General features: G+C 43.7%; 1 protein-coding gene across 1 annotated transcript in view; it reads left to right on the top strand.

The window, feature by feature from the left end:
• Nucleotides 1-670: 670 nt before the first annotated feature.
• Nucleotides 671-19,444, top strand: part of hmcn2 (hemicentin 2) — a 61,271-nt gene continuing 42,497 nt past the window's right edge. The window contains exons 1-19 of the mRNA XM_037777478.1: nt 671-2,221; nt 3,918-3,988; nt 5,322-5,480; nt 5,909-6,031; nt 10,039-10,210; nt 11,233-11,339; nt 11,424-11,544; nt 11,628-11,891; nt 11,992-12,136; nt 12,574-12,695; nt 12,930-13,202; nt 13,621-13,762; nt 14,069-14,196; nt 15,891-16,004; nt 16,096-16,254; nt 16,339-16,533; nt 18,213-18,308; nt 18,460-18,587; nt 18,678-18,822. Of these exons, the coding sequence (XP_037633406.1) occupies nt 1,963-2,221; nt 3,918-3,988; nt 5,322-5,480; nt 5,909-6,031; nt 10,039-10,210; nt 11,233-11,339; nt 11,424-11,544; nt 11,628-11,891; nt 11,992-12,136; nt 12,574-12,695; nt 12,930-13,202; nt 13,621-13,762; nt 14,069-14,196; nt 15,891-16,004; nt 16,096-16,254; nt 16,339-16,533; nt 18,213-18,308; nt 18,460-18,587; nt 18,678-18,822 (2,923 nt within the window). The 5' untranslated portion in view covers nt 671-1,962. The remainder of the gene's footprint in view (nt 2,222-3,917; nt 3,989-5,321; nt 5,481-5,908; nt 6,032-10,038; nt 10,211-11,232; nt 11,340-11,423; nt 11,545-11,627; nt 11,892-11,991; nt 12,137-12,573; nt 12,696-12,929; nt 13,203-13,620; nt 13,763-14,068; nt 14,197-15,890; nt 16,005-16,095; nt 16,255-16,338; nt 16,534-18,212; nt 18,309-18,459; nt 18,588-18,677; nt 18,823-19,444) is intronic.

Raw genomic sequence — 19,444 nt, 5'->3', positions numbered from 1 at the left:
ATTACATTGTATTTAAAAGCTGATCCTTCCAGTATTGCACTGAATTACTTCACTAATAGGGAATAATGCAATGCGTTGAAATACAGAATCTTAAAGCATCAGTGGGTAGAATTGGAGCATTAAAAACAGTTATTTATATAAAACGGTCACTATATCCTGACAGTATATCCACACTCCGGTGTCCTCAGGTGCTCCTAATGGCATCTGCAAGATTTCCCAGACCGGAGGAAAACAACCAATCAGAGCCGAGCTGGAGCCTTGCCGTCCCTGAGCAGCTGTCAATCACTCACGAACTCGGATCAAACGGTCAAACTAGGCAGCGCTGATCAAATATGAATCAATATTCTGTTACTGTAATGCCTATTTCTTGCATAAAATGTTTTCAGAAACATTTTGTAGTGTACTGTTTAGCTGTAAAATGAGAAAGTTTGTGCCATGTTGAGATAAGTTGAGGAAATACCAAGCATCATTACAGTTACAGAATATTTATTAATATTTGATCAGCGCTCCCTAATTTGACCGTTTGATCGGTGTTTGCAGTGATTGACAGCTGCTTCTGTTGAATTTAACAGCCAATAGGAACGCTCTCACCCTGAAATGACCTGTGATTGGCCAAAGTCTCCAGTCAAGGGCTAGATTGTTTAAAGCCTGAAAACAGCCATGAGGAGGTGCAGAAGTCTAGTTTTCTCTCAGAACACTTGAATTACAATATGCTGAAAGGTTAATATGGAATTTTTGCTCAACGATGCCAAAAACATTCTGCCTACTGCCACTTTAAACTCGCTCTGTGGTGTAAGTCTGCACTGTTTGGTTGTATAATGAACAATGCATAAAAGTGTGATGTGTTGGCATTGATTGGTGGGTTAATGAGGTGCGATAATGGCTCTGTCTGCTCACTGGGCCTGCTCAGACCTGCTCTCGGTTTTCTTCTCATCAAGGACAGATGCATGTGATATCAAGAGGAGGAGGTCAGGAGGGTCCAGAGCTTTGACTGGAGACTTCTGTTCTGTCATTTTGGGTACATCTTTGATTCACTTTGTAGACGTTTTAAATGTAAATCTGTAACTAAATGCAGTGAAAAAGAGATTTTAAGTGAACAATCATCTTGTCTCAAAAATATTCTGGCTCCCTCGCACTTCCAACTTTGCAAGAAGACACTGAATTATTTACATTTTCATAGGAGCAGCGCTGGCTTCCTCTGTGAGGTCTCATCTCCTGTGCCACAGCTAGACATCAAGTGAATCATATTTAATAATCAATAACCCATTTCTTTTTTTCCAGATCAGCAAGGTAAAAAAAAAAAAAAGGAGCATTTCTGTGTGAAGCGTCAAGCTCTTCCATTTATATGCCAAGGGGGAGATTTCTCAGGGTTGGTTATGTATAAAATTAGATTGGTGTCAGCTGAATATAAACGACGGCTATTTATAAAAACGAGGCTGTTGCTGAGACAATGTTCTCGGCATGTCCAAAATACAGGCTCCAGACTCTGCTGCTAATGTGCGCAAAAGCTGGTAAAAAACAAGTCTCTAGGGGGAGAAAATTGAATTGAAGGGGGGGGGGGGATGTTGGGATAGGGTTAAAGCCTGGAAGTCACACTGGGGTCGAGGCAAAAAAAAAAGTCAGGTTGGGTCTCGGGAACCTTTTAATACCCATCTCCGCCCCCGTTTGAAGCGTCAGAGCACCAGCTCTCCAGGGGCTCTCCAACACAGAGCCAGTCCACACGCTCCTCCAAACTTTACGCACGGATGTCCTCCTGTTGGAAGTCTTTTTACTCTGGATTTTGATGTGTTTCAGCTGAGCCAGATATATTTTTCTACCGATTGGAAACGATCCCACACTTTGAATAGCTTTGAGATCTAAACTTTTTAAAACTTTCCTCAACTTTTTTTTTTTTTTTTTTTATTATTTGATTCGCCTCATTCCAGCAGACAGATGCAGTAAATCTAAAAAAAAAAAAGAAAAATGACCGGTGTGTTATTAAAATGCCTAGTGTTGGCGCTCTGTATCGGCGCGCACAGGCTCCTGGCAGACCCCCGGGCTGAGGAGGGTGATGGATCCGGTGACAGCGCCTCGACCCTGGCCTTTGTGTTCGACGTTACCGGCTCCATGTACGACGATCTGAAACAGGTGATAGATGGCGCCTCGCGGATCCTGGAGAAGACCCTCAACCGGAGGACCAGACCCATCAAAAACTTTGTCCTGGTCCCCTTCCATGATCCAGGTACCTTTTTTTAACCACTCTGTTCTTAAAACAATCAGCCACACTATAGGCACATTTTTTAGTGAGTGTTTAATCTTGAATATGTTTGTAAATTAATGCATATAATTCAGATTTCCTGCAGCTTTCAAACTAGACAAAAATAGTCAGATTGTGTTGCCAGGTCCAGTTTTTAATCTTGAATATGTTGTAAAATAATGCATATAATTAAGATTTCCTGCTGCTTTCAAATTAGCCAAAAATAGTCAGATTGTGTTGCCAGGTCCAGCAGCCTATAACCTTCTTTTGCATTATGACAGCATGTAGGTCACATTGCCCCTGATTTGATATGGTTTCTGCTGCTGTCATTTACATAGTTTCACTATAAAACATCACAGCAAACTGCAGCTCATCTCAGGACCTGTTGCACATGTTGTAGCAGTTCCAGTAGAAGTCCACTTGGAACACACAGGCAGCACAAACTGAGACATCAAGCAGGAATATAAGTGAGCTTTTAGAGTGAGGAGTGTGTGGGACAGGTAAGGCTCTTCACCCCCCGGCATCTACCCTCCTATATGGGAGAGCTGCAGCTTGAAAATAAGAGTGCTCTAATGGGGGAGGGTGTTTGAGCACTGATGAGAAGCATATGCTGTCTGCTTGTATGTAATTACCCCACCCCTCCCCTCCCTCTCCTCCATCGAAGCCTCCGGAAAACCCTTGTAGCCCCCCAGTTTAGCCAGTCATGGGGGGGTTGGGGATGTTGGGCTGCACTAACACCACACATTTTGTCTGTGTTTAATGTGCCCTGCCCTTGGGGACCTTGTAAACTTCCAAGATTGCAAAGAAGCCGAAGAGGCGTGACAGTGCTGTCAGTGTTTTACAGTCACTCTTGAGGATCATACAAGGACTTGAAAGCCTCCACTGTTGGAAAATAAGATTAGAAATGTAATCATTAGTCTCACAAAGATACATCCAAATGGTGTTTGACAGTCTGAATAACAAGCGCAGACACACACACACACAAATCCTGAGGCTCCACCCTACCTGATAAGGGTCTTCTCTGTATAATGAAAGGCTTGTGTTTATACACAGCAGTGTTCTATAGCAAAAACAATGCGTTCTCTGTGTATTGGTTCATGTTTGCCGTTCCAGGGATTGGCCCCAGAAGGCATCCAAGTAAGTGTCAGGCCCTGGCAGGTTCTTATCCATCACACTGGAGTCTGCTACTGCTTGAGGAGCAGTAGAAGATGCTGACTACAGCTGCAGAAAATTGTTATCCCAACTGTGGCCAGATTGTAGCGATTTGTGTGAAACAAAACCTGAACAGTGTAATTTTGTCCCAATCTAGCCAATCTTGTGCTGTGTTTTGGTGGTGGTGTTGTTGTGTGTGATTGATATTCATGTCTTGCACGAAAGCTACAGGGTATCACTCTGGCCCTGATAAATTGGACTGTGGCTTATTTGGGCTTTTGATGCTGTAAATGCTTTTCCTCTGTTCACAGAGGCAGAACCGCTGAGAAGGAACAACTAAAGCCTTTGTTCTGATAAAGTTGTTTTGTTTGAAGAACAATCCAGACGAGTTAGACCTAAGCTCTTATTCGGTTGGGATGAATATTTTTCGGCATACGCTATTGTATGGCAACCAGCACATCACTCTTAAGCTGACTGGATTTAATTTTGTTCAAGTCTCTGTTTATGATATACGTTTCCAACCTCGCAGATATCGGCCCTGTGTCCATCACCACCGACCCAAAGAAGTTCCAGCAGGATCTGCAGGAGCTGTTTGTCCAGGTGGGAACCAGAACAACACATGAAATGATTATTCTATTGGATCTGAGACCACCGTGTTATTCCACACTAATCCAAGCTATAGCTGTGTGGACTGCGATTGATTAAAGGGGACCTATCATGCTTATTTCCAGGTTCATACTTGTATTTTGGGTTTCTACTATAACATGTTTACATACTTGTTCAAAAAACACATTTTTGTCATATTGTCTGTCTGAATATACCTGTATTCACCCTCTTTCTGACACGCTCCGATTTAGCGCCTTTCTCTTTAAGCCCCCCTCCTAAAAAAAAAATATATGGTGCACCCAGTGGGCAACTCCGGTTCTGAAAAGTGAAGCCAGTGAGGAAATGCCTTAAATTTGCATTCTTTCTAATAGCCAGCAGGGGGCGACTCCTCTGGCTGCAAAAAGAAGTCAGATTGTATAGAAGTCTATGAGAAAATGAGCCTACTTCTCACTTGATTTATTATCTCAGTAAACATTGTTAACATGAGTTTATGGTCTCAATCGCTAGTTTCAAGTCTTCTTCCATACAGTGTGATGTTCATTTAGTAAATTATGGTTCAATTTAGAGTCAAATAGACCATAAAGTAGGGTATACTTTAGGGTGTGGCTACCTTGTGATTGACAGATCGCTACCACGACGTTGTCCGGTCTGGGAATTGTCCGTGATTTTGTCTTATAACTTACTGACTCGTGTCACTTCTGGTTGCCGGCATGGTGATAATGTCCACTTCTTATGTACAGTCTATGGGTGCACCTTTGCAAAAGTAGTTCTCAAGCTGTGGGCGGTATATCATTTTTATTATGATATGTTCACTTTAAAGCGAGCCTATGTAACTTACTGAACAGCAGCTACTGTGGCCACAAGGGACAATAAATGTGATAATGGTATGACGTAGTGTAGAGAAGAATCATAAAGTCAGCAAACTGTCTCAGGAGTATCAGTTACACAGCAATATGTATCTGACGTTTGCTAACATTAGCCACTGGTCACACCACACTAAGTAAAGCTGTAGTGATAAAACCCTGAGGGTATTGAATTTAGCAAGGGTGTGTTTTTTTTTTTAATATGAATTCAAGTTTTAATTTCTAAAAGGTATATTGTCTTATTTCTTCTTTCAAAAGTTACTTAGTGTTGCTTTTATGAGTATTATGTTTTTAAAGTTTCTACTGAAAACATTTTCCCTCCTAAATGGGACACCATTCCAAAAGCTGAGCTATGACAGAGTTGTTCGAGTATAAAATCAGTATGAATGCAGTTTAAGAATAAGCTATTTGGAGTTTATTTCTTCTGGGATATTTATTTGATCATGTGTGATTCTGTCACCCAGGGTGGGGGCGACTGCCCCGAGATGAGCATAGGAGCCATAAAGAAAGCCTTGGAGGTATCCCTGCCTGGATCCTTCATCTACGTGTTCACTGACGCCAGAGCCAAAGACTACCGCCTGAAGAGAGATGTCCTGCAGCTCGTGCAGCTCCGCCAATCACAGGTACAGTCCTAGAAAGTGGACAGGTCAGGACTGGAGACATACGTAATGTTTTACTGTCATTCCACAGCTATGCAAGCATTTCATTATTCTTGTTTAACTCTCCCATAATGATTAAAATGCTGTTGAGGTGATGTTAGCAGGAAAATGGCCTCCTGGCCCACAGAGTTTTGAGTGATCTTTGCATTTATCACACGCTGTCACCAAAGGAATACAGTGGCATGCTGGGAAAGATCTACATTCCAATGAAGTTTCCCGACGCTCAGCTGAGCAGGGGGAAGCCTCTTCAAAGTTACTCTAGTCTCAGCCTCTACGTGAAGCATGACAATGAGCATTAGCGTCACTTTGGAGCCAACTGAAAAGCGAGTCCGTAGAAAGCAAACACTGAACAGTAGTAATCCTCTTAACTCTTCCTGCCCCTTCGTTCCCAGGTGGTATTTGTGCTGACTGGGGATTGCGGGGACCGCTCTCAGCCTGGCTACAGGGCGTACGAGGAGATCGCCGCCACATCCTCTGGGCAAATCTTTCACCTGGACAAGCAGCAGGTCAATGAGGTGAGAGCATGACAGATGAGTCCATGGTACTGCAATGACTGCTACTTTCACCAGACCTTTATTAAATACATTGTGTATTGTATACACACGATAAATGATTTAAGGAGGATCTATTATGCTAATTTTCAGGTGCATACTTGTATCTTGTGTTTACATGCTTTAATGTTCAAAAAACACTTTATTTTTCTCATACCGGCTGTGCTGCAGCACATCGTTTCACCCTCTGTCTGAAACGCTCCGTTTGAGCTCCTGCCCCCCCCCATCAGAAAGCCCAGTCTGCTCTGATTGGTCAGCTGGCCCACTCTGTTGTGATTGGTTAATCGAACCAAACTCTTCTGACTCCGCACCAGCTCCGCTCTAACTAGCTTTGTTTTAAGGCGTGCCAAACTAGCCACTAGGCAGGTATTATGCAAATGTGTTACTTGGTGACATCACCACGTTACAGAAGAAAAGGCGGGACTTCAAGCGAGAAGTTTCAGGCAGTTCAGGAGCAGTGTTTCTGTGGGGGAGAGTAACTCCCTTTGGTGTGGACTTTGGGCTTTGTAACTTTGCAGACCTTTTTATACATGTATAAAAAACTATATAAAAAGAACAAAAGCATAATAAGTCCTCTTTAATATAAATTAAATTCTACGGATTCTACTAATATGACATATAATTCAGTTGTGTATATGGATATAAAAAGGGTAATATCACCTAATAATGGAGAGCTGCAGGAGCAGAAGAGAAAAAAAAAACCTTTGATCCACTGATGTAATAATAACGATTTCATTTAGTGTAATCAAATGATCCCAAAGCTGATATTAAACTTCCTGTTCATATGATACGGACGAGTGCCTCTTTTATTTCGGAAGCAGCATGTAACAGAAGCCCTGTCTTATGAAGCCAAAGACAGCAGGGCTCACTTCCCCGGCAGACGTAAAAGAAGCCAGAGTTTCCTCTGGAAGAGACACTGGTATCCCGCATGTCAACACAGGAGGTGGCCGGGCAGCAGCGTTGAGCCGGAGCCAACAGCCCTGCACACTGGTGGCCCACTGAACCTCTGAACTCAGATGTGTTTAAGTGTGTGTGTTGGTCTGTTTCTTGTCAAGTCATGCTTGCATGTAGCTAAACATACAATGCCCGTGTGTGGGGGCAGCTCGGTTCATTATCACTCCATAATCCTGCCAGCTGTTTAAGGAAGTGTTTGAATGTGATATTTGTGCTGCAGTATTAAGGGAATAAGAGACCAAACTCACCCTAGCTCTCACACCTCAACCCCAGATGGCTTTGTGCTCAAGTAGCCTTTGACATGTTCTTAGAGTACGGTTACATGTCAACATGTGCATACTTATGAACATATTTTTCTTGGATCCACATTGAATTACTGTATATCAGTTGTTTTTTTAGACCTGTGTGATTATAGCTCTTGGGTGGCATGCTTTTACCAAATTAATGCAAATCCTTTAATCCTTAAAGACCTCAGAAGTGCTGCAAATCTAACCAAAATATTCCCTCTTAATAGCAGTTTAATAATGTGCGGCCGAATCAAAATATACAGAATCTTTTTGTGGTCCCCGGGGGGAGAGTTGAGAGAAAACAGACTCTCTAATCCCAGGATATGATCTGTCATGGCTTCCCTCCTTCCAACACAGCTGCCCCGGTGGAGTTGGCTCCAAGTTCCTCACACAACATCTCATTGTCAGCTCTACGTACGGCACTCTATATGCTCTTTTAAATTTGACTGGTTATCAGCGAGAGGATCCGCTAACAAGAGCGCAGACAAGAAATCCCCGCTAATGTGCTGTCAAACTTGGACCACGCATGATCTATGCTCCTCATGGTAATGATGCCATTCGCAGTCATCGGTAGGCTGAAGCTCTGATCGAAAATGACGGCTGCTTCCAGATAATGTCTGCTGTGATGTCTGCTTGCAGACAGAAACAGGGTTTTAAATATGCATGATGCGGTTTTGCAGCATAGGATATGGCCAGTTGTTGTGTGTCTACCCAGCAAGCTGCACAGACGCTCAACTCAAGTGCCTTGAAGAGTCATTTGTTACATTGCCCGTATGGTTTCCTCATTACGTGGATGCCGTAGCGATTTAAGGGGCTGGTAATGGCTGTCAGACATAAAATCCAGAAACCTAGGTAACATTTCTCCTCCGTCGTCTTCCTGAACAAAGGCACCGTTTATGGTGCTGCCTCTCTCAAATACTGGCCACTTTGACAGGCAAAGCCTCGGCAGGTGTGTCGAAACTCCCACTGGCAAGAGAGCAGGGGGTCCATCTGGGACTGATTCGCTCTAATAGCGAGACATCTTCCTGCAAATGTCAGCAGTTGTGGTGTTTAAGCCTGGGCAAGGACCAAGCTGACCCCTCCCCACTGGGAGGGCTGGAGTCAAGCTGTTGTGCTTAACCGCTGCATGGCCAGCAGGTAAAGCACCTGGACGAGTGAGGGGAATACCCCAGCCTCAGCTAACCCTTCTTCTCCGGCCCATCTGTCATGCTTCCAAGAATAGCAGAGGGGGGTCCTTCCTGTAACAGCCCCGTAAGCCCGTTCAACTGAGACACGCCGGATGAGGTTTCACAGGACTTAAGATCCTCTGCATTCCCAGCGGTTGAGACAGGGAGTGGCTGCAGAACTCAGCGTGCTCCTCCAGACTTACCGTGGCCCGGAAAGCGGGCCGTCCCATCTCTGCACTCCACTTCCCTTTTATCTGAGTAATGCCCACTCCTCTACTCTGCTCTCTTGCATAAGAAATAGACACTATCCTGGGGTAGATGTAGGTCACTTCTTCGTGGTTTCCTGCTCTGCTGGTGATGGCTGCACATGTGGCAGACATTACAGCTGTTTCCAGTTGTAAAACGGCAAGAGGAACCAGCTGCTGTCAGCGCCCAGTGGACCCGATAGACAAAAAAAAGCAGAGGCCTGATAATTAAATTATCAAAGGCTTTTCCTTGTTTCAGGTTTTTTCAGCTTGTTTTCGTAAACGTCTTAAAATGTGTTGCCGTTGGCTCCGTCTCCGAGGGCCCCGTTGTAGAAATGTTTTCAGTTTGTTTCATTGCAGACGCAGCTCAGCCATAATGCCTCCCCATATGAGGTCAAAACAAATACTAGACAGCAGTTGCTTGTTAAGCATTTGGAAGATGGAAAGACTTTGGTCTAGTGTGGCCTCTGAAATGAGACTCTGTGAAATATCAGTGGGGCTTTTCTGCTTCTGTTTTCATTTTAGAGAAAACAAAAGAAAGCTGTACCCAATGATAATGATTATAGCTAGAAGGTCAAGCACCTGTCAAAACTGAAATTCTATATTGTCAAGATATTTCTCTGGAGAGCCTCTGAGGGATATTATAGTCTAAGTCATGATTGTTTTTGCCATTAAATATAATCAAACTGTCCACCATTATTGCAGACTTTGGGTAATCTTTGCTCCGGGTGGTGGAATGACTCATTTAAGAAGTGAATCTCCTGCAATCCTAATGTGTCTGACCTCATCTGGCTCCTTAAGCTTAACCGATTCCACAGAAGAGTGGGAGCGTGCACATTAGTAAAGTTGATACTGCGGAATATACAGTTGCATTTCTAAAACAAAGGCAGCACTGCTTTCTATTCTGAGGAACAAGCCTCATGATTCATGAAAGCTGTGTTGCAGCAGGGGGACGGCTGCCTGCCTGACAGACTTCCACAGTGAGAGACACTGAGTCCTCTGGGAATACATGCTTGAGAGTGCAGAAAACTGTATGTTATCAGTTTGACAGTTGAGCTGTTTCACTTTTCCTTTGTTTAGGCAAAACCCCTCAGAGGAATACTTTTGCGATGAAAGAATAGTCCGAAGACAAAGAGCAGCTTGCTGCTCTAGCAGGGAATGGGTCGGCGGAGGCACAATCGTGTCCTTCCTGTCCTCATCCTGTCTGTCTAAGTTGAGAGGGGATCTGTGACAGTTTGCATTTGACGGATCCCAGCCTCATCCACTGACGAATGCGTCTCCTCCAGCGTGACATGTCGCTCTTTTTCTCCTCCTGCCAGGTTTTAAAGTGGGTAGAGGAGACGGTCCAGGCCATGAAGGTCCACCTGCTGTCCTCCAACCACGACAGTGCTCAGGAGAACAAGTGGGAAGTGCCCTTTGACCCCAGCCTTCGAGAGGTCACCGTGTCCCTCAGTGGACCGGCACCACAAATCGAGCTCAGCGATCCCTTAGGTAGACAACACATTCATACAGTTTTTTTCCCTGCCATATTAATTAACCATATTCTCTGTGTCCGCAATATGAGGTATATACAGTATGAGTAATTTTCATGTATGTTTTGATTGATGACACAGACAGCTTTGATTTATGATACAGTATGAAGCATCCTTATCCCATTTCATCATTTGTTCTAGCTTTTTGTTCATGCTACAATATGTTTCTATAAATTAGGGCTGTCACAGTTAAAATAATAACGTTATAACGTTAACGTTTGCGTTAACGTTATTACGCATTAACGCAAACTCACTTTAACGCCACTAATTTCTTTAACGCATTTATGCAACTTGCAATTTTTAGGTTGTAGCGGGCTAGAGTATAGATACTGGCATCATATGAAACTAGAAAACCTAATGAATCCATTGGTACTAACCGTGTCATAGCTTGTCGCAAAAGAGGCTAATTAACGCTCCAAACTTACACTGAATTATGGCGAGGAAAAACTGTCATGACCATTTTCAAAGGGGTTCCTTGACCTCTGAACTCAAGATATGTGAATGAAAATGTGTTCTATGGGTACCCACGAGTCTCCCCTTTACAAACATGCCCACTTTATGATAATCATATGCAGTTTGGGGCAAGTCATAGTCAAGTCAGCGCACTGACGCATTGACAGCTGTTGTTGCCTGTTGGGCTTGAGTTTGTCATTTTATGGTTTGAGCATATTTTCTATGTTAAATGCAGTACCTGTGAGGGTTTCTGGACAATATTTGTCATTGTTTTGTGTTGTTAATTAATTTCCAATAATTAATATATACATACATTTGTATAAAGCAGCATATTTGCCCACTCCCATGTTGATAAGAGTGTTAAATACTTGACAAATCTCCCTTAGAGGTACATTTTGAACAGATAAAAAATAAATAAATTAATCACGATTGACTATGGACAATCATGCGATTAATCGTGATTCAATATTTTACTCGATTGACAGCCCTAATAGTTTACTTCGAAATGTTCCTGTTCTTGTGTTCTAGGTCGTGTAGTTGGTGAAGCGCAGGGCCTGAAAGAGCTGTTGAACATTCCCAACTCCGCCCGTGTTGTCAACCTGAAGTTTCCCAGACCTGGGGCTTGGAAACTGAAGGTACTGCTCTGGTGAATAATCCTTAAATATGTTTCTCAGACTATTTCATGACAATGGGCTAATTGAATACTTTCTTTCTTAAAGGCGAGCTGCGCTGGGCGCCACACTCTGAGGGTCACAGGAGTCAGCAATGTAGACTTCCGGGCCGGCTTTTCCAGTGTACCCGTTTCAGAGTTCAACCACACCAGAGAGAGGCCAATAAAAGGTGCCAGACATGTCTCTGTTAGCTCATTTGACTGAGAACACATGCAGAAGATGACTTCATGATGATCTGTCTTTGTCTCTCAGGACTTCCAGCCCACGTTTTGCTGAAATGCACAGGCCTGAAGCCTCCAGGTCAGATCAGCCATGTGGAGCTCATATCAGGTTCAGGTCGCTCCCTACGCACTATCCCCGTGCCTCTGCCCTCTGACCTCGGTCAACAAGGATTGTGGCGTGTCCCTGAGTTCCGCACCCCCTCCCAGAGCTTCTTCATCAAGGTGACGGGCAAAGACGAGGAGGGCTACCGCTTCCAGAGGCTGTCCAGCGTCTCCTACACCAACATCGTTCCAGGCAAGGCGACCCGCTCCCCGCAGACACATCTCGACGAGTGTCTTTCACACCTCATCAATCTTTCTGCTGACCTTTAACATTTGTTTCCTCCCTTGTGTAGATCCCCCAGCTGTGAGCATGCCCGATGCAGTGAAGGGCTTCTACATGCAGCCTGTTGTGATCGGCTGCGCGGTGGAGAGTGACATTCCCTACAGGCTAAGATTCACCAGAAGTGGGGTTACACTGGGAGAGGAGAAGTCCTTTCAGTGAGTCTTTTCCTCAGTACTCCGTAACATTTGGCTCGCCTCCCCCATTCGGATTCCTTCAGACGTTACAGCTTTAATTCGCCCATTACCTGCTGTAAATAATGCTAATTAGGTCACTCACTACTCTTACCAGAGAGCATGTCTGTAAAGCATTAGCGCAGCTTGAGTGTCGAGTTTTATTGGCTCATCTGTCAGGAAACATGTACACAGTCAAGTTTGTGAACATTACACATCGGATTGTGTCATCTTAAACAATTAACAAAGCGCCTATTCTTTCCTGGTGTTGACGCTCTGCTTTGAATTATATTCATAAAGTGGAGCTGACTTGTGGTGAAAACTATTCCCAGTGTGTGTGTGTGTCTGAGACGCTAATTGAATTTGATCTTGTTGCTATTGTCATACTCCAGTCAACGAACCAAGCGTGTGTTTTGTATCAGGAATTCTGCCATAGCATCATGGGAAATCGCCCAAGCGTCCTCTGAGGATGAAGGCCTGTACGAGTGCATAGTGCAGAGCAGCGCAGGACAGGGACGTGCCTTAACACAGTTGACTGTCAGAGGTATGTCACACATGAACAACAATGCAAGCACACACACCTCCTCCGTCGTCTTGCCTCACAGTCAAAGCAAGGCTTTGAAATAAGTTCCAGCCATTTTTATCATGGCTAAAACATCAACACGACACAAAGCACGCCAGCACAAACATTTTACAAAAGTAAACTATTTCTGCAGTGTTTGTTCACCGCTGATAACACCAGTTTGATGTTTTGGGTTGTGTTTCCAAACTAAAACAGAACCTCCTCCGGTCCTGAAGCCGGCGGTGAATGTTACTTCCTCCGTGGGAGGCGTGGCCGTGCTGTCCTGCCAGGTGGAGGGATCAATGCGCCACAACTTGACCTGGCAACGAGCGGGTCGCACCATTCGGGCCCGCACAGGGAGGGTGAAGCTGCTGTCCGACTCATCGCTGCAGATCAGCGGGGTGCGGACTCAGGATGCAGGGGAGTACCACTGTGTGGCCACCAACGCCCACGGAGACAGCAGAATCACCGCGTGGCTTCTCGTCCCAGGTATACCCTGCGGGTCATCTGCTTAAACGCTTAACACACCGGGGGCCTCATGGCTCCTCTCAGGCCTCCATCATCTGTTTTCCATTATGCGCTTAACCTCCTCGCAGTCAGATTGAGCCACTTCCTCGTCAGAAAATGTTCCTCATCAGACAGCATTGATGCGTGTTAAAGTGTGGCTTCAACTGTGGGCACAAGCTCAGATGTTTGTAATGGATTTCAAAAATAGCCAAATAAATGTGAAACTTCTGTGCCAATGATGTCAGACATGGTAAGTGCTGGTAATTGCATTGTAGCCCACATTATCAAGAGTTTAACGTTGTTAAAGTTGTGATAGCGAGGTTAGAAATGACATCATGCGGCGGTGGCACGGCCCTGAGTCATTGACAGCATTTTTGCCTCTGTTTGACTCCAATTGTAGAGGCTCCTTCTGTGGTAGTTCACCCCCAGGGCCAGGCTTTCTCCCGAGGGGACGAGATCCGCCTCGTCTGCTCGGCGTCCGGCTCCCCCCCTCCCCAGCTCTTCTGGAGCCATGGAAACATGTTCCTTACTAATCGGCCGAGGTAAGGGAACTCTCAGCCCACTCAACACCTCCGGCACAGAGGACTCAGAGAGTCATTACATTCCACTTTGACTACATGCGCGATTGCCACATCTTGTTTGCATCACTTCTGGAGATTTACATCCACTGATTTCCAAACCGCGAGTACTTTATATGCCTGTGTAAAATACATATTCAAAGAAAAATTTCTCTCATGATACCCAAGAATAGCAGAAAGGGTTAGAGATGAATTACCGTTTAACATCTGCACATGTAATCACGAAAAGTCAACAAAACATGAATCCTGATGTCCTGCTGCATGATACAGGTTGAGTGTGAACCAACATGGAGTCCTGACCATTAGCGGGGCCCTCCCAGAGGATGTTGGGGACTACACATGTATGGCAACCAATGAGGCTGGGACTGCCTCTCAGTCTGTGTCACTTACTTTTTCAGGTAAGTCAAGATATCACTACAGATGTTGACGGTGCCGATGTGAAAACATGCTGTAGGTGGAATAATCCTTTTTACCTTTTGGAGTCTAATTCAATTTTTTCAATTTCTGTTCTGAATAATAGTTTCTGCTAGCATTCATTTTCAGACTTCAAATGAGGCAACAGCAACTTTTTTTGTCTGTGTTGTTGACTATTCTTCAGGAACATTTGTTTTGAATCAATCTGTGAATGATATCCAGCGATAGTTGTCCACCAGTGTGGCCACATGCTGCTCCGTCTCACACAATGGGGTATTTCTCTCCTTGTTTTGTGAGCGCTGACAGTTGTAGGCCTGAAGTTTCAGTCACGGCATGTCAGTTAGTGGTTGACAGAAACCTCAATACTGATGGGCTGTGGCAGCCTCTTCCTGGGGCATGCTGGTGTTATACACACTTTTGTCTCTGAGTGTCATTTTTAACAACATTGATCTGTCAAGGCAGCGAGTGGCTTGTGAGATGAGGCTTACTGTCTGCCTGTTCCAAAAGCATCTATCCTTGCTCTGTTGGCATAGAATGTGTGTGAAATGTAAGCTTAGTTTTTTTTATATTTACCTCAGGTCTATTCCGAAGCCTTTACTGAGTTAAGCCGACATTACTTTACTATTATTTCCAAATCTGGTAAATTGCTCAATCAAAATCCTTTAAGAATGCAAAATGAAACAGCTTTTTAAAGAGGACGTATCATGCTCACTTTCAGGTGCATACTTGTATCTCGGGTTTCTACTAGAACATATTTACATACTTTAATGTTCAAATAACGCTTTATTTTTCTCATACCAGCTGTGCTGCAGCACCTCTTTTCACCCTCTGTCTGACTCTGTTGTGATTGGTCAACGGAACCAAACTCTTTGGACTCCGCCCCAGCTCCGCTCTAACTAGCTTTGTATGGAGTTACTTTTGTGTCTTTATTATCCAATCAAACAGAATAGGTTTGAAAGCAAAACTGTCCACACTGTAATCAAAAATATTTTGTCGCAAGTAAAATAATATTGTGATTTTAAAATGTATTAATGCAAATTCAGACGTTTTGTTTGCAAATCTAAAAGTTGCTGAATCTCAAGGGAAGGACCTACGCTGAAAAATGACACGTCTCTACAGTATTGGCCAATCTCGATTGGAGTGACAGCTTAGCAACTGTTAGTAAATGCACAGCACATCACAAATATAACATACAAACAAAACTTGAATTGCAAACAGAACTTTTGGATTTTCATTAATACATTTTTAATCATAATTTAATTTTAATTGCAACAAAAAAAAATTAATTGCAGTCTTGTTAGTTTTGCTTTTTAATCTATTTTTTGATTACAGTGTGGACAGTTTTGCCCTCAAACCTATTCTATTTGATTGGATAATAAAGACACAAAAGTAATGTTTGAGGGCGTGCCAAACTAGACAATAGACAGTTATTATGGAAATGTGTTACTTGGTGACATCACCACGTTACGGAAGAAAAGGTGTGGCTTCAAGCAAGGTGTTTCAAGCAGTTCAGGAGCAGTGTTTCTGTGGGGGAGAGTAACACTCTTTGGCGTGGACTTTGGGCTGTGTAACTTTGCAGACCTTTACCTGCACAAAAAACCATACAACTCACTAAAGGAAAGGGAAAAAGCACAAAAGCGTAATAGGACCTCTTTAAGCTTTTCTTTCTATCCTCCAGAGGTGCCTAGAATAACAGTGGCACAGCAGGTTGTACTTGTATCCGTTGGTGGTGATGTGACTCTGGAGTGCCAAGCCACAGGCGTTCCCCCTCCTGTTGTCCACTGGTTCAAAGGTAAGTTAAGGTCAAAAACAGCATGTACATAAAAGCGACTGAGGAAATACACAGTAAGAGACCAATGGGCTAGTTTTCTGTGTGTTTCCAGGTGAGCTTGAGGTGGGCTCTGCTCCTTTCGTTGAGCAGGATGAACACCGCGGGACCCTGCACATCCGAGGGGTGCAGGAGGTCGATGCTGGTCAGTACAGCTGCGTGGCCAGCAGCTCTGCCGGATCCTCCGCTGGTACAGTTAGTCTGGAGGTCGGAGGTGAGACCACACTTCAGTGTTCCACATAAAGCTTATTTTTCTCTCAAAATATACACAAAGGAAAATCCACTCTTCCCTCCACAGCGGGCCCATTGTTCTCAGAGGCACCGGTTGACGTGACAGCTAACGTAGGAGAGAACATCACCCTCCCCTGCACTGCCCGAGGTTTCCCGCAGCCGACTGTGACCTGGCACAGACAGGACGGCAGACAGATTCTCACAAGGACAGACAGCCACAGTAGAACAATGCAGCTGGAGAACGGACATCTTCTAATCCAGAGTGAGTTAGCCATGAAACACTATCACAGCAAAGAGCTTTGGTCTGCAGCGCAGGCTATTACAGCTTCATGGTTGCCTTGCACCGACTGGCATGACTGACATTTTCTGAGTGATTATATATAGAAGAGGTGCAGCCTTTCATATTAAATTCAGCTTTTCTTAAGAGAGGGGGAGCAACAGGACGTCATTACCATCGGTAAAGTTACATCCTGCTAAAAGCACTTCTTCTGGTCTGTGAAAGACTTAAAGAAATGGCCACATCATATTAATGTAGGGCAGTCAATCGATTAAAATATTTAATCGCAATGAATCGCATGATTGTCCATAGTTAATCGTGATTAATCGCAAATAAACCACACATTTTTTATCTGTTCAAAATGTACCTTAAAGGGAGATTTGTCAAGTATTTAACATGGGAGTAAGCAAATATGCTTGCTTTATGCAAATGTACGTGTATTTATTATTGAAGATCAATTAACAACACAAAACAATGACAAATATTGTCCAGAAGAAAAATATGCTCAAATCATAACATGGCAAACTCAAGGCCAAAAGGCAACAACAGCTGTCAGTGTACTGACTTGACTGTGAATTGCCCCAAACTGCATGTGATTATAATAAAGTGGGCATCTCTGTAAAGGGGAACCCTAGAACCATAGAACCCATTTTCATTCACATATCTTGAGGTCAGAGGTCAAGGGATCCCCTTGAAAATCTGGCCATGCCAGTTTTTCCTCGCCAAAATGTAGCGTAAGTTTGGAATGTTATTTAGCCTCCTTCAAGACAAGCTAGTATGACAATGGATTTCTTAGGTTTTTTCTAGTTTCATATGATTCCAGTATCTTCACTCTAGCTTTAAAACTGAGCTTGTTACAACCTAAAAATCGCAAGTTGTGTTAATGCGTTAAAGAAATTAGTGCTGTTGAAACAAATTTGTGTTAACGCGGTATTATCGCGTTAACTTTGACAGCCCTGCTATTATGCTATTAATAATTCTGCAAGAGTAGGTGTCCCTTAGTCCATGTATTTCTCCTTCATTATGAGATTGTATTCCCATCAGAGCAGGAGGCCTTCCAGCCTGCAATATGACTAATCCTGGCCACTGAAGGTGATCCTTTGTGCTCCCTTAGACTAAATGTCTATAGTATGTGTAATATTATATTGGAGAGGAACGGACATATTTGCATGGGCTGCTGCTGTCACTGTTTCCATTTGTGGTTGCCGTCTGACCTAATTAGCTCAATCTGTTGCAGATGGCTTTAGTTTACCTGCCACCGTTTTGGCAAATGTAATAGACACACAACCTTCTGCTCCTCATTTTTTACCTTAATGCTTCATGTCTTGTCATCACCTATTTAAACATCGGCCTGACTATCTAAACAGAAGAAGTGAATCATATGGTGATGTTCCAACATGTGATCTCCAGAGAATTTACCAAGTGGGACATGTGTGTCAGCAGGCTGGCAGCTGAGGCAAACCCATTAATCCCGTTATTTTCTATTTTTAACTCTTAATTACAGCACAGTCAAACCAATAATACCACTTATTATTGAGTAGAGGGCTTAACTGCTATTAACATGGCCTTATTTTTTTCTAGATAAGTGGTTTTCTTTCTCAGTAACTGCTTATCTCCGATGTATAGATTGTGTTTCTAAAGATGTATTCTGTGTTTGACGACAGGTGTCTGGTTAGATGATGAGGGGCTGTACGTCTGCGAGGCCAAGAACCAGTTTGGAACCATTAAAACGGAGGCCAGAGTTGGCGTCACTGGACTGGGTAGGCTTGTCTAAGCTCTCTTATCTCTCTGCACTACAATATATTTTAGAAACAATGGCAGCAACTCCGAAGCTGACTGCTTTCTTAAAATACTTTCACACTTTCCTGCTCTTGTTTACTATTTATGTCCTTCCGCTTCCTTTTCCTGCAGAGCCCCCTCTCTTGGCCCAAGGCGCCCCAATCATCACCACTGGCATTGGCCAGTCCCTGAGTATTCCTTGCATGCTGTTGGATGGCATACCTCTTCCAGAAAGACACTGGTCCCAAAATGGAAAACATGTAGGACTGATTTAACTTTCAAATACATACAGTATGTCACATATAATATTTATGTTCCTGTGTGACAGCAGTTGTTTTTCTCCTGCCCAGATTCAGCTGAATGGGAGGATGTTCCTGAGGAGTGATGGCAGTTTGCACATTGAAAGGGCCATCCCAGAGGATGCTGGGACATATGTCTGCACTGCGGTGAATGTAGCAGGGTCCATGAACATCACAGTCAGCCTGGAGGTCCACGGTAAGAGCGCATGATAAAGGATCTGTCAAGACATTTCAAAATTTTTATTTGCTTTCTTGCCAAGAGTTAGATGAGAAGCTCAATACCTCGCCCACACAAACTATGATTAGCTCAGCTTGGCATGAAGACTGGAAGCACGGGGCTAGCGTGGCTTTGTTCAAAGGTTACTTGTGGATACTCAAGGAAGTCAATTGTCTGGCCAAGAAATATTCCCAGTACATAACACATAACCACAAATTGTCGTTTTTAAATTTAAACTTGCGTACACATTAAACAAAAGAGTCATATGTAAATTAGTGAGCTTTAGATTTGCTAATAGGTGGATTTTAAATGTCATTCGATTTGGTTTATGACCACGTACCCAACAAACATTCGCATCAGCCCTCCGTCAAACTTTTCACTTTAAAGAATGTAATGTGACTCGTCTAGACGGGACGGGGAAAAACGGACAAAATTAACTTCTCTCCCGTATCTGAAGTGGCGTTTCTATCCATCCGTAAAGAGATGCATTTCCTTGCCTTGAACACCAGGTGATGTTATCCGTATACTATACAGACACAAGACAAAACTGTGTGGAAATGAGGTGTTAACATAAGCATGTTAGCATTGTCATTGTGTTGTC

The sequence above is a fragment of the Sebastes umbrosus genome, chromosome 8 (assembly GCF_015220745.1).
Source record: "Sebastes umbrosus isolate fSebUmb1 chromosome 8, fSebUmb1.pri, whole genome shotgun sequence".
In the NCBI taxonomy this organism is placed as follows: Eukaryota; Metazoa; Chordata; class Actinopteri; order Perciformes; family Sebastidae; genus Sebastes; species Sebastes umbrosus.
The sequence above is the reverse complement of the archived record's forward strand: the minus strand, read 5'-3'. Positions and strand labels throughout refer to the sequence as shown.